General features: G+C 44.4%; 2 protein-coding genes across 4 annotated transcripts in view; both read right to left on the bottom strand.

The window, feature by feature from the left end:
• LOC131223037 (probable tocopherol cyclase, chloroplastic) overlaps positions 1–12,651 on the bottom strand; it is a 46,181-nt gene extending 33,530 nt beyond the window's left edge. For 2 of the 3 annotated variants that reach the window (XR_009160268.1, XM_058218317.1), the window contains exons 1-2: positions 12,167–12,650; positions 1,084–1,328 (exon numbers count right to left, since the gene is read on the bottom strand). Coding sequence is in view for 2 of the 3 variants with exons in the window: in XM_058218317.1 (XP_058074300.1) it covers positions 1,084–1,328; positions 12,167–12,459 (538 nt within the window). In the remaining variant the exon portion in view is untranslated. Of the gene's footprint in view, positions 1–1,083; positions 1,329–12,166 lie in introns of all 3 variants that reach the window. The other variant, XM_058218318.1, reaches the window with a different exon arrangement.
• Positions 12,652–15,166: 2,515 nt separating this feature from the next.
• Positions 15,167–17,726, bottom strand: LOC131223036 (pentatricopeptide repeat-containing protein At3g12770-like). Its single transcript, XM_058218316.1, has one exon. The coding sequence runs from the start codon at positions 17,701–17,703 to the stop codon at positions 15,271–15,273; it is 2,433 nt and encodes an 810-aa protein (XP_058074299.1). The 5' UTR covers positions 17,704–17,726; the 3' UTR covers positions 15,167–15,270.
• Between the last annotated feature and the right edge of the window lie 1,203 nt (positions 17,727–18,929).

Below are 18,929 nucleotides of genomic sequence, written 5' to 3'. Positions count from 1 at the left end.
CTTTGGAGAAAGAAATCAGAGAAGGAGAGAGAGAGAGAGAGAGAGAGAGAGAGAGAGAGAGGTAGGGTCGCTCGCCGTCGCTCGTCGAGTGGTGGGGTTGGGTGGGGTCACTACCCGCCTGCCGCTCGGGTAGGGTAAAACGAAGAAATGAAGAGGGAAAGGTGGGGGGCGGGTAGGGTAGGTTTTAACTTTTAACTTTTTTTTTATAAATATATTATAATATATATAATATAAAATACGAGCGAGTTGGTTCGAGCTTGGTTTCGAGTCGAGTCAATTCGAGCTTGACCCAGCTCGAACTCAACTCGATTTTTTTCGAGCTACAGGTTTAGGCGCTCAGATTGACCCGAACTAGTCTGCAAGTAGAGTTGGATTGAGCTCAACCAAGTCAGATCGAGCAAGTTTTTTGAGGTAGCTTGACTCGTGTTCAGCTCTAAGCAAACCCAGCCGCTTATTCAGATATGTATGGTCAGATTGGCAAGACATGTTAAACAATCCTATAAATAATACATCATAGCTTGATTAATATCACAAATGAAGATACCACTTCAAATAATCAAGTTGTCTTCAGTTGTTTCTCACCTTCCATCCCCCCATTGATTGTCTTGATGGAAATGTTCAAAACAAAACCAAAAAACCAAAAAAAAAAAAAAAAACACGATTGTCTTGATTAATAAGCAATCCAATTTTGTTATTTAATAATATTTCCATTGCTTTAAGAAAAACTTTGCATTGCAACTTCCATGATGATGTCATTTCAAAAATAATTGCCAGAAACCACAAGTTAACAATTCAATAGACAAAACCCATAAAACTGTGATTGATTAGAAGATTTTAAAGATGTCACACTCACAAAGTTAACAATTGAATCCAGCATGTTCTAATAATAAGTATTTCGCTCAAAAAGAAAAAGAAAAAGGAAAAGAAGAAAGAAAAAGAAGAAAGAAAAAGAATACCTTTATAACTAAACAGTGCTGATACTAAAAGCATCAAGTAGCAACTAGCAGATTCATGAAGTTCTCAAGAACGGTTCCTCAACTGAAATAAAACACAAAGAACTGCATGATAGGATTGTATACTTACTTCCCCAGAAGTACTTAGATTCTTTGGAGTATTGGCAAATATACTTATCATCTGCACCAAGAATTTGGGCCCCGACACCAGTAAATCGAGACCCATGAAGTGCCTCTTCCAATGTCCCCAGTTTCTGTGGAAATGCTGGATTCTCCACCGAATACATAAAGCAAAAGCTTTGCCTCTGATCTGGAATCGAGACCTTGAAGTACCAACCCTCAAAAAATCTCCGTGTACTTCCATCAAAATGATACCTAAGTCAGTAGCCAAAGAGGTCCAAAATCAGACAAATGCCAAAGGTTTTGGCTGGTTGAGAAATCAGTAAGACGAACATTTGCTAATTCAGGACTACATCCAACCATCAAAATAGGGCTAGAGTGGACCCCATAGCCTAACAAATGTGTCTAGGAGCCTAAGCAGCAACTTTGACCACCTTTTTGGCTCCATAGCTGCAACCAGAAGGCCCAAATACATTTAGATCATCCAGTGGGCCTGTAGATGCGTATACGTTCCTCAATGCAGTTTCTTTATTTAATAGGGCAGCGAGTAGTCTAATTAGATTTGCTTTGTTTAATAGCGCCCTAAATGGACTGGATCATTTTTGTGCAATTGTATAGGTTATAAATAGACCATACATATGAAACAAGAGGCCCAGCTCATTAGGTGAGCTGGGGGTGCACTATTTTCTTTTAGCTGATGGTGTACTCTCCCCTTCCAGAGGGGAGACCTGGACTCAAGCCCCACAGATGTACAGGTCTTGGCTATGCTGTCCAGAACATATATATATATATATATATATATATATATATATATATAGCCCAGTGCTCGGCTGAGCACCGGTCCTCACGAGTTCTCGCGAGAACTTTTTGAGAACTCATCACACGTGATGGGAGCCCAAAATCTGAACAGTCCACGTGATGCAGCACCCCATGAAACCCCAAGAGCCCAACTTTTACCCTGATCCAAAACTTTAGTGGGCCATGGCAAAAGAAAACAGTTTCCTCCCTTGATTTGTATCTCTCATCGCTATGGCCCACCAGAGTTTTGGATCAGGGTGAAAATTGGTCCCTAGGGGTTTCATGTGGTGCCGCATCACATGGACCGTTCAGATTTTGAGCCCATGACACGTGTGCAAAAGTGCGCACGTGAGCATGCCTATATATATATATATATAGGGCATTATTTGATTGAATGAGGGTTACTAACTCCTAGGATTGGAATTTTAGAAGTGAGACTCTTTGGAAAAACTCCAAGGATGAGACTCTAGTTTTATCTTCTCCTTGTGGTGAGACTCTCTAACTACCTAGTTTCGTACCTTATCTTTTTTCTTCTATCTCTTTTCTCCTTGCTGCTACATTGTTAATTGCATCTTGATTTAGTGAAGTTAAAAAGCTTAAGGTGAAGATTGAAGCTCCAAATCAGTACTGACATTCCTATGCATGCTTGAATCCAGTTTTTGCACTGCCACCATCATGGGCACCATACCTAATTACTCAAATCAGTATCAGAATATGCTAAAATCATTTACGTAGAAGCAAAAGAGTCACATGATCCTCCTGCAGTATATGTTCAACCATGCTCATGCACACATCCAAAATGCATAAGGTATGCATGTACATCAATGAAGACCTGATGGGGACATCAGAGAACCTACTCGGGTATACCAAAGACGGAGACGACCACTCCCATCAACGCAGTTTTCTTTGTGGATGGGAGACGACTTCCAAATGGGGGCCCGTCGGGCCATTTTGAAGACCCCACATGCGTTGGACGTGCATCAAAAAGACCTCACCTTGGGATGATGCACGTGGGCTACTTAGGAGATCATTTTAGTTGTACGATTTATAAGTGTCGATTTGACCATTGGATCTTGTCGATCAGGCCATTGGGCCACCAGATCTTTTAAATCTAGGCCCCTTGGACTATGGTATTGCTTTCTTTATGTTTTTGTTATTTTTAAGAGTTATTTGATAGTTAAGATTGATAATAAATGTTTTAATTTTCTTATTTTGGATGATGGGCTACTTCACTTAAGTGAGTAGCACAGTTGTAATTATGCTGGATTTTAATTCCAAATTTTTAATTATAAAAGCAAAGAGTGGTGGAGTTAGGATTTTTTTTAAAAAAAACCCTCCCTTCCATGTAAATTGTGGAAGGGTAGAAGCTTGTTTGGTGGTGGATTCCCCAAGGTATTCTTCTTCTTACATCCTTCATCTCTCTCCTTCGAAAGTTATTCTGCTTCTTCTCTTGTCTTCCTCTTTTTCCTTCCATTACAACCTTCTAAACCCTAGATCTTCAATTTCCTTTTTTTATTTTTTTATTTTTTTTAAAGTAACGGAATTCATTGAAAGAGAGAAAAAAAAAAAAAAAAAAAGACAGCGACTGCCGAGGTGGCAGAAAAGGAAAAAAAGAGAGAAAAAACAGACTACTGTCCTAGGAACATGAAATTAAAATCCTTGAGATAAGAGACATTAGCAGCCCATTCAATAATTAAATTCTTCGCCCTGGAACACACAACTTGAGCCGAAGACTGAGTATTGTTAAAGCATCTGTTGTTCCTCTCGTTCCATACCGCCCATCGTTCCATACCGCCCACCAGATTGCTAAAAAAGCCATTCTCCAAACACGAGATCTGATTTTCCCCAGCTTAAAGCCATGCCAAAGAGTCAGCAGCTGGAAAGCAAAGGCCGGCACGCACCCGCTGACATTAAATCTGTTGCAAAAGTCTGCCCGAATATGGGATATAAACGGACAGTGAACCAGGAGATGATCGATTGATTCCTCACCATCCATACAGTAGAGACAGATATTGGCTAGTTGCATGCCTTTCTTTTTCAAATTGTCGATCGTAAGAATCCGGTTTTTTTACGCCAACCAAGTGAAGCAGATGAACTTGGGGGGAACTAAGTATTTCAGATGAATGGAGAGGTGAAAGAAGAGTGAGAAGGACTGGGGGCAATAACTGCGCACAAGGATTTGACCGAAAATCGAGAAGTTTTGTCCCTCTTCCAGATAATTCTATCTTGCTCCGTCTGGGTCAGGTAAACTCTAGAGAGCCAATCAAGTAACTCTGCATATTCATTGACCTCCCTTTCATGAAGATTCTTGCAACAAGGAATGTCCCAAACAATACCTACGCCGGAGAAAGAATAAAAGCTGGCGATAGGAGCTTCATTGTTGACAGCTAGGCGATAAATATTAGGGCATCTGTCCTTCAGTCTCAAGTCCCCCAACCAGCGGTCCTCCCAGAAACGAATTACGGCACCATTCCCCAGATCGAAGCCTACATTCTCAACAACAAGCTTTTTGGCTTGAAGAATGCCTCTCCATATATGTGAAGTTTTGTAAGCAGAGGAGTCCTTTGTCCACCAACCCCCTGGAGAGGACCCGTATTTACCTTTGATGATGCTACTCCATAGAGCCTCTAGTTCCGAGGCCAACCTCCAGGACCATTTTCCCAGAAGGGCCTGATTCATGACTTTCAGGTTTTTGATACTCGCACCGCCTTCCCGAAAGTGGCTGCACACTTCTTGCCAGTCCAAAAGGTGGAATTTCTTCTAATTATCCTTGTCGTACCATAAAAAATCTCGTCTCAGCTTGTCAATCCGACACAGAATAGATTGCGAGCATCGGATAAGGGACATGTAATAGATAGAGATGTTGGATAAGGCGGCTTTAATAAGGGTGAGCCTGCCTCCCATAGACAGGTACCTACATTTCCAAGTAGCCAACATTTTTTGAAATTTTTCCACCACCTTATCCCACATTGATAATGGGGGGAGCCTAAAGCAAGCGGCAACCCCACAAATGACATCGGAAGCGTAGCAGACTTACATCCCAAGGAATCAGCGAAAGTGGTGAGGTCCTGGTCCGATAAATTCACCCCAAAAACCTTAGACTTAGACATGTTAATTCTCAAACCTGAAACTGCCTCAAAGCATCTTAGAGTTGTGTGGAGGTTGATGATATGTTCAAAGTCCACTTCAATCATGATCAAAGTGTCATCAGCGAATTGGATATGAGGAATTGGCATAGGGATTCCAGGCATTGAGATCCCTCGAAAGAGGTCAACGCTTTGACCCTTAAGCAACATTTGAGAGAGGGCCTCACCAATTAAGAGAAAAAGGAGAGGAAAAAGGGGGTCTCCCTGGCGAAGGCCCCTGCTGCTAGAGAAGAAGCCTTTCGGCACACCGTTGAGAAGGACTGAAAATCGAGCCGATTCGATGCATGACTTGATCCATCTCCTCCATTTTTCTCCAAACCCCATACGGAGAAGCATATAGTGTAAAAAAACCCCAGTCGACATGGTCGTACGCCTTCTCTATGTCGAGCTTACAGAAGATGCTTTTTTTCCCCGATCTGTGACAGGAATGGAGAACTCCATTGGCTATCAGGGCTCCATCAATTATCTGTCTTCCCCTTATAAATGCATTTTGATACTTGGAAATCAGGCTCCCCATAACTGACGATAGCCTAGTGGATAGAATTTTGGCCAGAATTTTGTACGGGCTGCCTATCAAACTTATGGATCTGAATTCCGAAAAGGAAGAAGCGCCGGCAACTTTGGGAATGAGGGTAATGAAAGAGGCTCCGATGCCCTTAGAAATCCTTCCCCGATAGTGGAATTCCATTAGGAAATTCATCACATCTGGACGAACAGTGTCCCAGAAGCATTGGAAAAAAGTGATAGGAAAACCATCAGGACAAGGGGATTTGTCTCCTTCCAACGCGTTGATTGTCGCTTTTGCCTCCTCTTCCGAGAAAGGGGCCTCTAAAGCATTTGCTTCCGAACTCAGGAGAGAATGGAAAGGGATTTCATCTAGACGAGGTCTAGACCATCCTTCAGAGGAAAGGAAGGCTTTAAAGTGAGCCACTGCCGTGTCAGATATCTCATCTCTATAATCGACCTGTCTCCCCTCCACAGTGATGCTATGGATGGCCTTGGCTCGAGCCCTCATACTTGCTAATCTATGAAAATACTTGGTGTTCCCATCTCCCTCCGATATCCATCTAGACCTTGATTTTCGCTTCCAGGAATGTTCATCTTCGAGAACTCTGGACGACAAGGATTGAATGATCTGAATGCGCTTGGATAGAGCTACCTCTGGGAGATCTTTACCTTCAACAGAAGCATCGATTTGATGCAGTTCAGTAAATAAAGCTTCATTCTCGAGCTCCCTATTCAAAAATTCTGCTTCCTTCCATTCTTTGATCTTCTCCCTAAGAGATCTGAGTTTGCAGATCAATTTATGACCTGCGAAGCCAGTCTCCTGGAGTGAGGGCTGCCACTCCAAAACTTTCTGTTTAAAGCCATTGATGTGAAGCCATGCGGAATTGAATTTAAAAGGCTTGGGGCCCTAATTAACATTGGCCACCGAGAGGAGAATTGGGCAATGGTCGGATGTCGTTCTCAGAAGGGCGAGCTGATGAACTGAGAGAAATTCCTCAATCCAGTCCGAAGATAAAAGGAACCTGTCTAATCTCGACTGAATCTGAGATTTACGAACATTAGACCATGTAAATTTTGCACCTGAGAGAGGGAGATCTACCAACTCCTGCTCCTAAATCCAGTCGGAAAAAGCCTACATAGCGAGGCTTGTTCTCCTTTTCCATGGGTGCTCCTCCGCAAAACGGATCACGTTGAAGTCACCCACAACGCAACTTGGGCCTGAAAAGGACTGTTTGATGGCTGTCAGCTCGTCCCAAAAAATTTTCCTGTGAACGTCCTCATTAGGACCATAAACAGAGATTGTAATGCAACGAAAAGATGAGGACTTATCTTGAAGAACGACCGCTTTCGAAAAGCTCCCCGACAAGGAATACTGAAGATCCCACTTGGAGGACCTCCAAGCAATTAAGATGCCTCCTGAGGATCCCGTGGCGTCTAAAGACACAAACTCTGCGTCCTAAACACCCCAAAGCGTAGCCAGAAGGCTATGGTAAAAAGAAGGTACTTTTGTTTCCTGAAAACAAATTACATCTGGGTTCTTTCTCCTGACTGATCGCTTAACCAGACCCTGCTTCTGCTTGGAGCCGACGCCCTAACATTCCATGATAAGATAATCATTGGGAAACTAAGTTGCCCCAAGTACCCTTCCGTCTATGTCTCGCAGAGGATGTGGATGCTGAAACCGGAGAAGGCTGAAGTCTGAGGAGCTCACGATTACTAGCAGACCGGTTAACTTGTTTTATCGAAGTCTTTGATGGTGGTAGAGGTCTTCCCCTATTTTCAATGAATTGGAAAAGGTCGGTATAGTCTTCAACTCTGTTACCAAAAGACAGACCCAGTGAGTGACCCACACTGCCCACAGCATCCCTTATCAATTTTTTGTTTCGGATTTTTTTGAAAACTTCTTCTCGGCTTCTATCTTCGGATGGCCCCGCGCCAGAGAGGTCCTGATGCTGATGAGGAAAGTCAGCGCACATCTAAAGAGGCTCAGCCATTATCACTTCACTGGGTAGCTCTTCTTGAAAGAGGGTTAAGGGGCCCAGGTCTGCCCAATCTCTGCTCTGGGACGCAGAGGTAACTGGAGAGGAGGGGACAGAAGATGCAGAGTGAGATTCGGATATCCGATTATTTGATAAATCACCTCTTGATATGTCGTCGTCCAGCACTGAATAAGGGGTTGTACGGGAGGAGGGGTTAGGATCTGGGGTGAAAGGTTGGGAGCGATTAGGGACTTGAAGAGGGTCGAGTCTGAAGGTCTGGAAGGAGTTAGGGATGGGGTTGATAGGAACAGAATCGGATATACGAATCGATCCCCATTTGTGAGGGGAAAGTCGGATTCAGGTCGAGAACGGACCCGATTCAACTGCCCCTAATTCAACTAAAGAGGTCAGCCTTGGGGAGCACACTCGGTCGTCGATGGGAGATGATCTTCGATCGTCGATTTGGCGAGTGGGGGACACGCGTCGAGATCCCGACGCTGACACAACGTCGTCGAAGCTAGCGCCCTTACTGAGGTGATATGGGAGGTGACATGGCTGCACAAAAGACGTCCGATGAGGAGAATGCGCCTCCCTCCTTCTCAACTCTCCTGCCTCAAGGACACGTGTAGATCGTTGTCCTTCAAGTTCTCTCCGCCGACTCCAAATATAGTGTCTGGCTTGCATGATGCGAACGCTGAGGGTAAGGCGCCACGTATCCCCTGCAAAAGCTGGGCGCTATCTTGATCGATGTCAGCAACAATAGATGAGACAGACCGATGAACCGATGGTCCGCTGGAGCATGGCGCCTGTACACCTTCTTCCCTTGAACTCCTCTGAGGCTACACCTGGTGGGGGGTCGCTATTTCCCTAGATCTCCAGACATCTCCCCATCTGGGCTGGAAAGAATCTGGGTGTTCTCTCTGAACCGGAAGCAAGATTTTCCGGTTGTCCACGTTGACGTGAATGTGGGCCGGGAGGGGGGAGCCTTTCTTTCTTCTCACCCGAGCTCTGATCACCCCCAGCTCCACCCCCTGCTGCGTCTTGGAGTCGATTTCAAGGATAAAACCTAGGCAAGAAGCTGCTTTGATGAGGAACTCATTGTACCAGCACTCCATTGGGATGTCCCAAATGTGGACCCAGATATTTTCTTTACCGAATATAGAAAATTCATCCCACGCTACGATTTTTTCTACCGGACCAGAGGCATGCAGCTGTCCCGCCATTGTTAACATATCAGGGTTGAGGCCTGGACAAACTCTAACCCAAAGGGCGTTATACCTTAGAGGTTTAATATCAAAGTTTCCATATTGGAAACCAGTAGTATCTCTAATCCAAGTTCTCACCTCCGATATCGAAGCCCCTTCCCGAGTTAAGATCACCACAGATTTTGCTAACTCGGATCGATTTTTGTCGAAGATCTCTTGTTCTACTGTTACCGTGTAGTCCGATACTTCATCTGGGCCTTCGCTGGCTGTTGAGTTTATCAGATTCTTTGGGGGGGTAACCATCCTCCGTCCGTCAGGGGTGGCATCCTTGGGGCCATGAAGTAAAGCATCTCTGTAAGAGAGGTCCTCCGAGCGAGCATGAGGCGGGTTAACTGGATCTGAAGGAGTGGTGGGAAGGTCAGAAGGTTTGGAAAAGCGGGGAGAGGGTCGTTTTTTGATAGGTAAGGAGGTTAAGGTTTCCGGTCTGAAACGAGCTCGCTGAACCAACATTTTTTTTCCCCCGTAGCTGACTCCATGCAACATGGCCACTGCCCTGGCCAGTTCAGCTTCGCTACCCATGCGTACCAGCGCGAATCCACGATATGCACCACTCTTTCTATCTTTAGGCATGACAACATCCATAACTGCTCTCGCCCGCCCAAAGATTTTTTCGAGGTTGATGGGAAACCATGCATGAGGATAGCCTCTAACATATAGAGTGGTATAGGAAGTGTATTTGCTACGACTACGTCCCAACAAGAGTCAATTCTTTCATCTCGATTCCACCAAGATCCATTCCCGATCATCTTTGCCTAAGTCTCCACCACCTGCTATTCCTTTCCCCTTTTCTCTGATGGAAGGCCGATCAGTAGTCTTTGAGACGTCGACACCACTTCCTTTTCCGGTCGTCGAAATTGCTTCTTTCTCCACACGTCTCATTTTTTTTCCCCAATTTATATAAATAAATAAATAAATAAAAAACCTACAAAATCCTCAATTTCAGATTTTCCCATTCCTAACCATAATCATAAAACATACAAATCTATCCCTTGAGTGTGGAACGTGCCTATGCTAAATTGGAAGTTCTATCTTTCTATTGATCCTAGTTTTAATTGATTAATGTGATTTCTTAGCATGCAGGCATGTGATTTAGGTTACATTAGATTTTATTTCCTATTGTTTACTCTTAATTACTTGGTAGATTAGCATCTTTTGTTAATTGAAATACTTTCTGAACCCTTTCATAATCTCCACAGTGCATGCTAGCATTAAATCATGTGTCCTGCATCAAGACCATTTAAATTGTAGGCACTAGTGTGGAAATGGTGAAATCCAAAAGTCAAATCGAGGTGCCATTTTTAATCATTTGATTGATTGCCATCAAATGGATCAATGGTCTGGATTCAACAGGAATAAATAAATAAAAATATGGACCATTTGATTGGTGTGATTTTTTGGCAAGCCCACAATTGTGCGGTCCAGAAAGTGTCTGTCTTGATAGAACTACATGCATGCCACGTGCCGTGGACAGGTGAATGAGTACGATCCACCATACCCATCATATAATAAAAGGTAATTTGCTCATATATAAAGGTGAGTTCATCCTATGGGAGTATGCTAAGATATCAAGATAGGGGCACAGGCAGTGACAGTCCAATGACCAGAAATGCCCACCCTGTGGGCACTGCTATGAACAGGTCACAGTCAAAAAATCATGAGAAGAGATGATTCTAAACATTTATCAGTGACATTCAAACGGATACTTGAAAGAATGGACTATACTCCACATTCAACACCAATCGATGGTTAGCATGAATACTTGCATCATGGTCCATCCACAATAGCGCCCAGCAGATGGTTTAGATCATCTAATCATTGTTGCATGTGCATCGCCATGCGTGCAAAAATCTTCAAGAATTGTAGGAGCAAGAACTGCTCTCAGGAAACAAGCCTTAATCAATGAAAATCCATTTGAACTCTTTTCTTGTCTATGAATTTATGCATGTTATATCATTGGATAATCTTCTTTTTTCTTTTTTTTCTTTTTTTTTTCTTTTTTTGAGAGATAAGAAAATTTATTAAAAAGCCGAAACCACAAAACTACAAGAGAACAAAAAGACAACAAAGAAACAAGGCAAGGCCCAAAGAAAGAAAAGAAACAAAAGAGAGGAGAGAGGAGAAAGCGGGGGCAACCGCCCCAAACCAAGAAACAGCCCAAACAGAGAAACAGACAGCCCTAAACTCAAGGTACCCAATCCCTAAACAGAGCAAGGACCCTGGAGAAAACTAAGAGAAATGGAAAACGCTGCAAAAAGAGCTTTACTAATTGCTAAGACCACACTTACACCTTTGTGCCAACACACATGCCAGCCTAGCACTTGTGTGTGACACCGACATCTGATACATGAAGGTGGTACCCACCTTGTGATTGCCTGGTCCAAAAGCAAATTATTTGACACATTGCCAGAGTGTGATGATCCCATCCTCATTCACACAGACATTGCACAAAAGGCATTCATTTAGCTTAATCCAAACCACCCAAATCCTGATGCCCATTGTGGATTGGTTACAAACCAATAATCACCATGAAAGGATAATCTAGAAGGTCCAATCAGTGGCCATCAAATGGAGGAATGAAAATGGTCTAGAGTCCAAATTCAACAACAAATCACCACTAATCAGATACTAGGATTTTACAGATAATTTGATATTCATCTGTTGGCCCACCTTTAAAAAAAAAGTGTTGGCCTACCTACGTTGGAGCTGTGAAATGGACAGATTGGATTGATGCACATGCATGCCACAGTCTCTGTGCATGCATATGGACTGTTTACATTTCTTGCCCAACTATCAGGCCAATCAACTCATCAGGTGAGTCACACTTATACATGTACAGTGACCTGCTTCAAAAAATAATCGTCAATGGTCCACATATGAAGCACACATTTGACTGGCCTGATAAATGGACGGCCCAGATTTTTGCGCCAGGTTCATTACTCGGATGTCCACATTCATGCTGGCTGACAAGCCAATCGTAATTGGGAGTCCACATGCAGTTGCAGTCCCATGATCAAGACTGTCCAACAGGCGGGAACAGACCTGGATGGGGCCACATCATCAAAGAATTACTACCAAGAGATTGGTAACATTCAATGGCAGTCAAAAACAAATGTGAGTGGTCCATATTCAAACTATTACTACCAAGAGATTGGTAACATTCAATGGCAGTCAAAAACAAATGTGAGTGGTCCATATTCAAACTAAACTGGATGGTCAAAATCATCTGTTCGCCACGAGTACTTGCAAATGCGCCATTCACAGTACAGAAAGTCCATGCGACCGTTGATGCATGTGGACCCCATCCATCAGAACAAGCACTTCTAGAGGGGGGGTGAACAGATTCGGATTCAAGAAAATTCTAATCACAGGAAGCAAAAAAAAAATCAAATTTTCCTCACCCGCTGTGAGGAGTTCGTAGATTCCGGTCCGGAGGCGTGGGGTTATAAACAGGCCTAACAGAAACCTCACTCTCCGTCGACAAAAACCGCCGCTCCTTCACCAAAGAACTAGGACCGTAGCTTTCACCGCTCGACATCGAATCCGCCATTGAAACGCGGTGCCTGGATCTAAACCCTAGCTTCAAAGGAGCAAAACGAGATCCGAACGACAAACCGTCTGAGATTGGAGAAAATCGAGAATCGAGAGGTGGGGATTGAATGCGCATTTGGAGAGGAGAGGCGCTGATTTCCATCTGAAATCTCTTGCGGAGAAGAGATTGAGAGAAGGTGTAAGAAGAGGAGCTTTGGCAACGACGGTAATGAGGTGGCTGTTTGCTAAAATAAGGTGGGATTGACCTTTTGCAGTCAGAAAAGTGGGTGGGAAATGTCAGTTGGGAAAGCTTCAAGCTTACAAGCGGCTGAGATTAAATCCGAAGTACTCAGCTTCGTTTGGCGGGGATGCAGCCACGAAAGGAGAGGTGAGTGTGTTGCGGGAGTACCTAAAAATGTGGCCCTCTACGGTGCACCGCACTCATGTCAAGAGCAGATGTAGATCGGAATCGTTCATTAGCTGTGACTAGCAATGAAAATATGGATATGATCAAATCGATCAAGAAGTCTCAGATATCTGATCGGTGGACCATCAATCCGGTGGATGTGAAGATGCAAAAGGGTTATGTTTCTATGACTCTAGTTCATGTCGGTCATACTGACCACCAGACCATATATGGATCTACGGTTGGTGAATCCAGATCGTCAAACGGCTGCATCCGTGGATCTAGATCGCCAAACGGCTGCATCCCTACTGCCATGTGTCAACTGATGAGCGGCGGTGAACTAAGACCGGTTCATGAACCCAAATTTTCCACCGCCCATCGCACTTGAATCTCAAATTTCTTTCTGATAGCCCACGTGATCGCAGCTAAAAATGATCTAAACTGTCCATGTGGTCAGTATGACCCCTGTTACGGGATTCTTTTTTCAGTTTTGGATTCGGCAGACAACTCGGTACTGGTTGGAATAAGCTCTGTGGGCCCCACCACGATGCGTATTATCTACTCCGTCCAATCATTTTTTTTCTCACTCATTTTAGCGCATGATCCAATAAATGAGGCAGTTCTAAGTCTCGGGTAGACCACACCACAAAAGACAATGATAATTGAACACACACACCGTTAAAAACTTCCTGAAACCTCTGTAATTTTTATTTGTCATCCAACCATTTGACTCAAATAACTGGATAAAGGGAAAACACAAATATTAACTTGATCGAAAAACTTTTGTGTCCTGATAAGTTTTTAATGATGGGCTTTCAATCACCAATCTTTCTCATGGTGTGGTCTACCTGAGACTTAGAAACGATCACTACCATCTTGCGCTCAATCGAAAGGATGGAAGGAGAGACTCTAGGCCGAGTGTGCTATATTGAGACCCTTTGGAAGGGGTGCCTCTGGCCTGGACACAGATTGTGTGATGGCCCAACACCATCTTGCTCAGCTGTGTTGGGATGTGGCGAGATTTGGGAGTTAAAGATGGGTGATGCAAGGAATGTTAGACGGGGATGTGGAAGCTCCTTCAGACATGGTGGGATTTGATTGGCCAGGGTAGGCTGTCAGAATGAGGCTCACACAAAGCATGTTTGAAAGGTATTGAGTAGAGTATTCACTGGATCAACCCATCTCTCACTGTCACTATTATCCAATCAAATCCTGCAACCTCAAGTAGAGAGAGCTAGGCTTGTTATATTGAGCTCAGACTCAACAGAGCCCGGTGTTGACAGGAACAAGGCCCTATGACGTATATGTTTTATCCACATCATTCATCCATTTGCCAGCTCACTTTAGAGTATGTCTAAAATTGAAGCATATCCAAAGCTCAAGTGGACTGCAACATAGGAAACAATGGAGATGATCAAGTCACCGTTGAAACCTTTATGGGGTTCAAGTGATGTTTATTTGTTTGGATGAAGTAAAACACAAATATTAGCACGATCCAAAACCTTTATATATTCTAATAAGTTTTCAACACTAAGCATTCAATCCCCAGCATTTACTGTAGTGTGATCGGCTTGAGCTTTAGGTATGATCCAATTTGGGCTCATGCCCTAAAATTAGCTGGCAAAATGGCATGGGCAGCCTAGAACACATACATCACAGTGGCCCCCAGTCCCAAGCCATGTGGTGTTGGGTCAACTGGCAATCCAGAAAGTGGATTGAGTTTTGACCTTTGTGGCCCACCATGATCTTTGTGTTTTATCCATATCATCCCTCCATTTTTCTAGCTCGTTTTTGTGCATGAGCCCGACTACAAAGCAAATCAAAAGCTCATGTGGACCACACCACAAGAAATATTGGTGATTGAATGCCCACCATTAAAAACTCACGAGAAGCCACAAAAGTTTTGGATCGAGCTGATATTTGTGTTTTCTCTTCATTCAGGTTATATGCCCTTATCAATACATACGCTGGAAAATAAACATTACATGGGCCCTAGGAAGGCTTCCACCAACATTTATCTTGTAGCTTGGTCCTCTTGAGCTTCCGTTCTGCTTCGTTTTTTAGGCCATGCCACAAAATGAGCTGGCAAAACAGATGGACAGGTGGATATAAAACATATATATCACTTAGCTAGCAGAGAGGCGTTGGGTCACCACCCAATCGACTTCCACAATCCGGATTCCTCTTTCAACCATCCCAACACAACTGAAGCTACACAATCTGAGCCTTCTTCTGGCTAGGAGAGTCAGCAAGCTACCGGAAGCGAAGCTTCTGACTCCCCCTTTGAATTTCCAATTCCTCCTTTTCGTTCTACTTAGGTGGAGCAATCCAAACTCTCGACAAAATATAAAAGAGGACCACAGACCTGTGTAGACACCTCAACGAACTAATGTGGAAACTCCTTGAGTCCCACTCCATCACATGATATACCGCTAACCTGTCACTAATCCGAAAAGAGCCACCCTGAATTCAGATGGTCAATCTGGTTGGTTTTAATAAATGAATCACCAATCATACAGAATTAGAGATAATTTTAGAAAAGATGATCAATCCAACATCTGGAATTCATCACCAATAATCCCCACAAGAACACTCACCTTTCTCAAAATGATGAAATCGATGCGCATCTCTCACAACGATCTTCCGTCCAGTGATCTTCGAGATAAGCTTCGTAACATGGTGGCAATCCGCACACACGCGCAAGTTCTTGGTCACTCTGATCGGCTCACCAGGCCCCATGTTGATCAATCCAAAGGCGATGGCTAGCCTCTCACTGTGGCTACTAAGTTTATCTTCCTTCACCTCTTCCTCCACATCATGTAGCACTAAGTTCGTGTCAGCAACGTAGCCAAGTTCTTTCATTTTCCACCCCAACTCTTCCAACTTCTCATATATCACAGCAGATTGAGGGTGTGATCTGTCACCCACGTAGAATTCATGAACCCTGCCATTCAGACCAACCCAGCTACAACCAGGTGGCTTCTGGAGGCCTCTGGTTTTCATCAGTTCCCGCACTCGGGTCCCGTCCTCCCATCGACCTGCAGATGTATAGAGATTCGAAAGCAACACATAGTAACCTGCATCTTTCGGATCCAATTTGAAAAGCTTCTCTGCTGCATAAGCTCCTAGTTCTGTGTTTTTGTGAATTCGACATGCACCCAACAATGCGCCCCACACGGAGATTCCGGGTTCAATCGGCATCTCCTCAATGAAGGAAAGGGCCTCATGAAGACGGCCCGCTCGTCCCAATAGATCGACCATGCAAGCGTACTGCTCGCTCTTTGGTGTGAGGTTGTAAACATGGGTCATTTTATTGAAATAGTCCCACCCCTCTTGCACCAGACCGGCATGGCTACAAGCAGATAGAACTGAGGTGAAGGCAACATTATCAGGCTGGAATCCATCGGCCACCATTCGATGGAACAGATCAATGGCTTCTTTCGCCTGTCCATTCAAGCCATGGCCAGATATCATCACACTCCATGTCACCAGATCCTTCTCCTTCATCCCCTCAAAAATTTCCCTAGCCATCTCTACTGTCCCACACTTGGCATACATGTCAATCAATGCAGTACCCACAATCAAATTCACCTTGGTCCTGCTCTCGACGATGTAATCATGGACAGTGCGCCCTTGTTGCAGTAACCCGAGATTTGCACAGGCACTCAAGACTCCTACTAGTGTGATTGAATTTGGTTTCAGTCCAATCTCCCTCAACAAGAGGAAGATATTGAGAGCTTCTCTAGGTTGCCCATTTCTCACATAGCCCCAAATCATGGAATTCCAAGATCCCATTTCAGTTCTTGGAATTTCATCAAAAACACTCCTAGCATCTCTCAAACTCCCAAAATTTCCATACATGTCTATAAGAGCAGCTCCTACAATCTCTTCCTCCATCAATCCCATTTTGATTACATAACCATGCATCATTCTCCCCTCTATCAGGCCATTTGAGGCCATGATCATGGTAGTCAATGTAATCTCATTTGCATCAATCCCTTCAACTTGCATTTGCTTAAACAATTCCCAAGCTTTTCCCTCTTGATTGTTTTGAACATAGCCAGATAGAATAGAATTCCAAGAGATCACATTCCGCTCGGGCATGGACTCGAAGACCCATCCTGCAGAGTCCATGTCATGGCACTTGGAGTACATGAACACAAGAGATGAATTCACCGAGACATCTCCACAAACATCCTCACCCGATTTAATCACGTGCCCATGAATGGCCTGCCCGAGCTGCACTCCTGAGAGCCGGCCACAAGCTGGAATTACGCTTGAGAATGTGGTGCAGTTCGGCTCCACGTCCGAGAACCGCATCTCGGAAAAGACCATCAGAGCCTCCTCGCACGCATCCTCTTTCATGAACCCGCTAACGATTGAATTCCACGACACCAAATCCCGGCCACCCATTTCGTCGAACACCTGCTTTGCATGATCGACATTGCCGGAATGGGCGTACATATGAATCAATGCCGAATTCACATAAAGACTACGTTCATGCCCGGATTTCACGGCGCGGGCATGAACCGCCTGCCCGGCGGGCAGCGATGGTAATCCGGCGCAGGCGTTCAGGACGCAAGGGAGGGTGAACCCATCCGGCTCGAACCCAGCCCGTTGCATGACCACATAGAGCTCCATGCACTGCCCGAACTGCCCGTTCTTGGAGCAAGCCTTGATCAGGAGGTTCCATGAAAGCACGTCCGGCTTTTCTATGCACGTGAAAAGGGACCGGGCAGCTCGGGCAGCGCTTGAGCTACGCTGCGAGGCATAGAAATCGTGGAGCCTTGTGGAGAGATTGATGTTGTGTTCGAATCCGGTTTTGAGGATTTGGGCGTGGATCGATTTCACGTGTTTTGCGTTTTTGCTGTGGGTTTGTAAGAGAGAGAGGAAGAAAGAGTAGTTGTAGGAATGGGATTTGGTTGCGTTGGGATTCGAGCTCGTGATTGATGGTTGGCTGGCTGAGAAGGGAGCAGATGGGGGAGAGGGAGACGTGGCCATGGCTGTTTTGCGGTTTGAGAGAGAATCAGGCGTTAGATTTGTACTGGGCATGATGAGTGTACTCGCTCGCGTGGGATTTACCTGGTGAATCGCGGTGCACCTGGTGTCATCCCATTAATTTGCAATATCCGAGCCATTCATTAGCAAAGGCGTACGGTGAAAATTCTATAATCTAACGCCTGGTTTAGTACACCCAATGGACCGGGCCACACGGGTGTGAGAAAAAAGGACAATTACAACAAATAACCAACGGTGGATGTTCAAATTAGAAATGTTGCGTACCTGATAATTGGAGGGGAAATTTTCTAAAAGTTCCTTCCATTTGATGGATGGGCTGGATCTTTTACATGTGTGCCATGTAAAGCTGTGCGTTGAATCCAGCACATCACAAGTGTGTTCCCGCATCTTGTTAGTGAAATGAACCAGTGGGGTCAATTGCATTGTATGTGGACCCACAGAGGACCCACCGTGATGTGTGTCGGACATCACAGCCATGTAGGGCACGTCTCCTCAAGAAAATGAGATGCCCAAAAAATTAATCAGACAGAAACTTAGATGGGACCCACAATCTGGAACAATACATAATAATATACAAAACCACAAAATTGCTTGGTGTGGCCCCACCCGAGTTCTGGATTGAACTTTTTTTATCCGGGCTATCCATACATCTAGGTGGGTCTGTACGCACTAAACAGGTCGCAAGATTCATAAAGACATGGTGCGGTGCATACAAGTCCACGTCAGTGAGCGTCATGTCTCCATTTGTTCATATTGCCTTTACCCACCAAAACAATGGATAAGGCTGATTTTTTAAGCCTGGCGACTAAAAGAGGGAAACTCACCTGCTGGACGGACTGGATTTCCACAACACATCACCTTGGCCCCCACAGAAATTGAAACTACGGCAATTTGACACACGCAGGTATGGATCCCTGTCCAGTAGTGTCGATCGACAGTGTTGTTAACACTCGGTGATAGTGTTGATTATATGGGCCATCATGATGTGTGGTATACATGCAACTTAAATTAAATTGTCCAAACCATTCTCCCTCAGACATAAGCGCCTGTGTAAGGTCCAAACTTTAAAATCAGTCCCATTAATATTCGACAATCACCGAGGGTTCAAGGGTACAGATAATCACTTCCTTATCTTTCTAGTGCAGAAGGGGAAAAAAGTCATTTTATAGTCAAGAATTGGGTTGTCTGTTTACTGTGCCCCATTACGC

Source organism: Magnolia sinica, chromosome 13 (assembly GCF_029962835.1).
Source record: "Magnolia sinica isolate HGM2019 chromosome 13, MsV1, whole genome shotgun sequence".
Classification (NCBI taxonomy): domain Eukaryota; kingdom Viridiplantae; phylum Streptophyta; class Magnoliopsida; order Magnoliales; family Magnoliaceae; genus Magnolia; species Magnolia sinica.
Note: the sequence above shows the minus strand (reverse complement) of the source record. Positions and strands in the feature narration are given on the sequence as shown.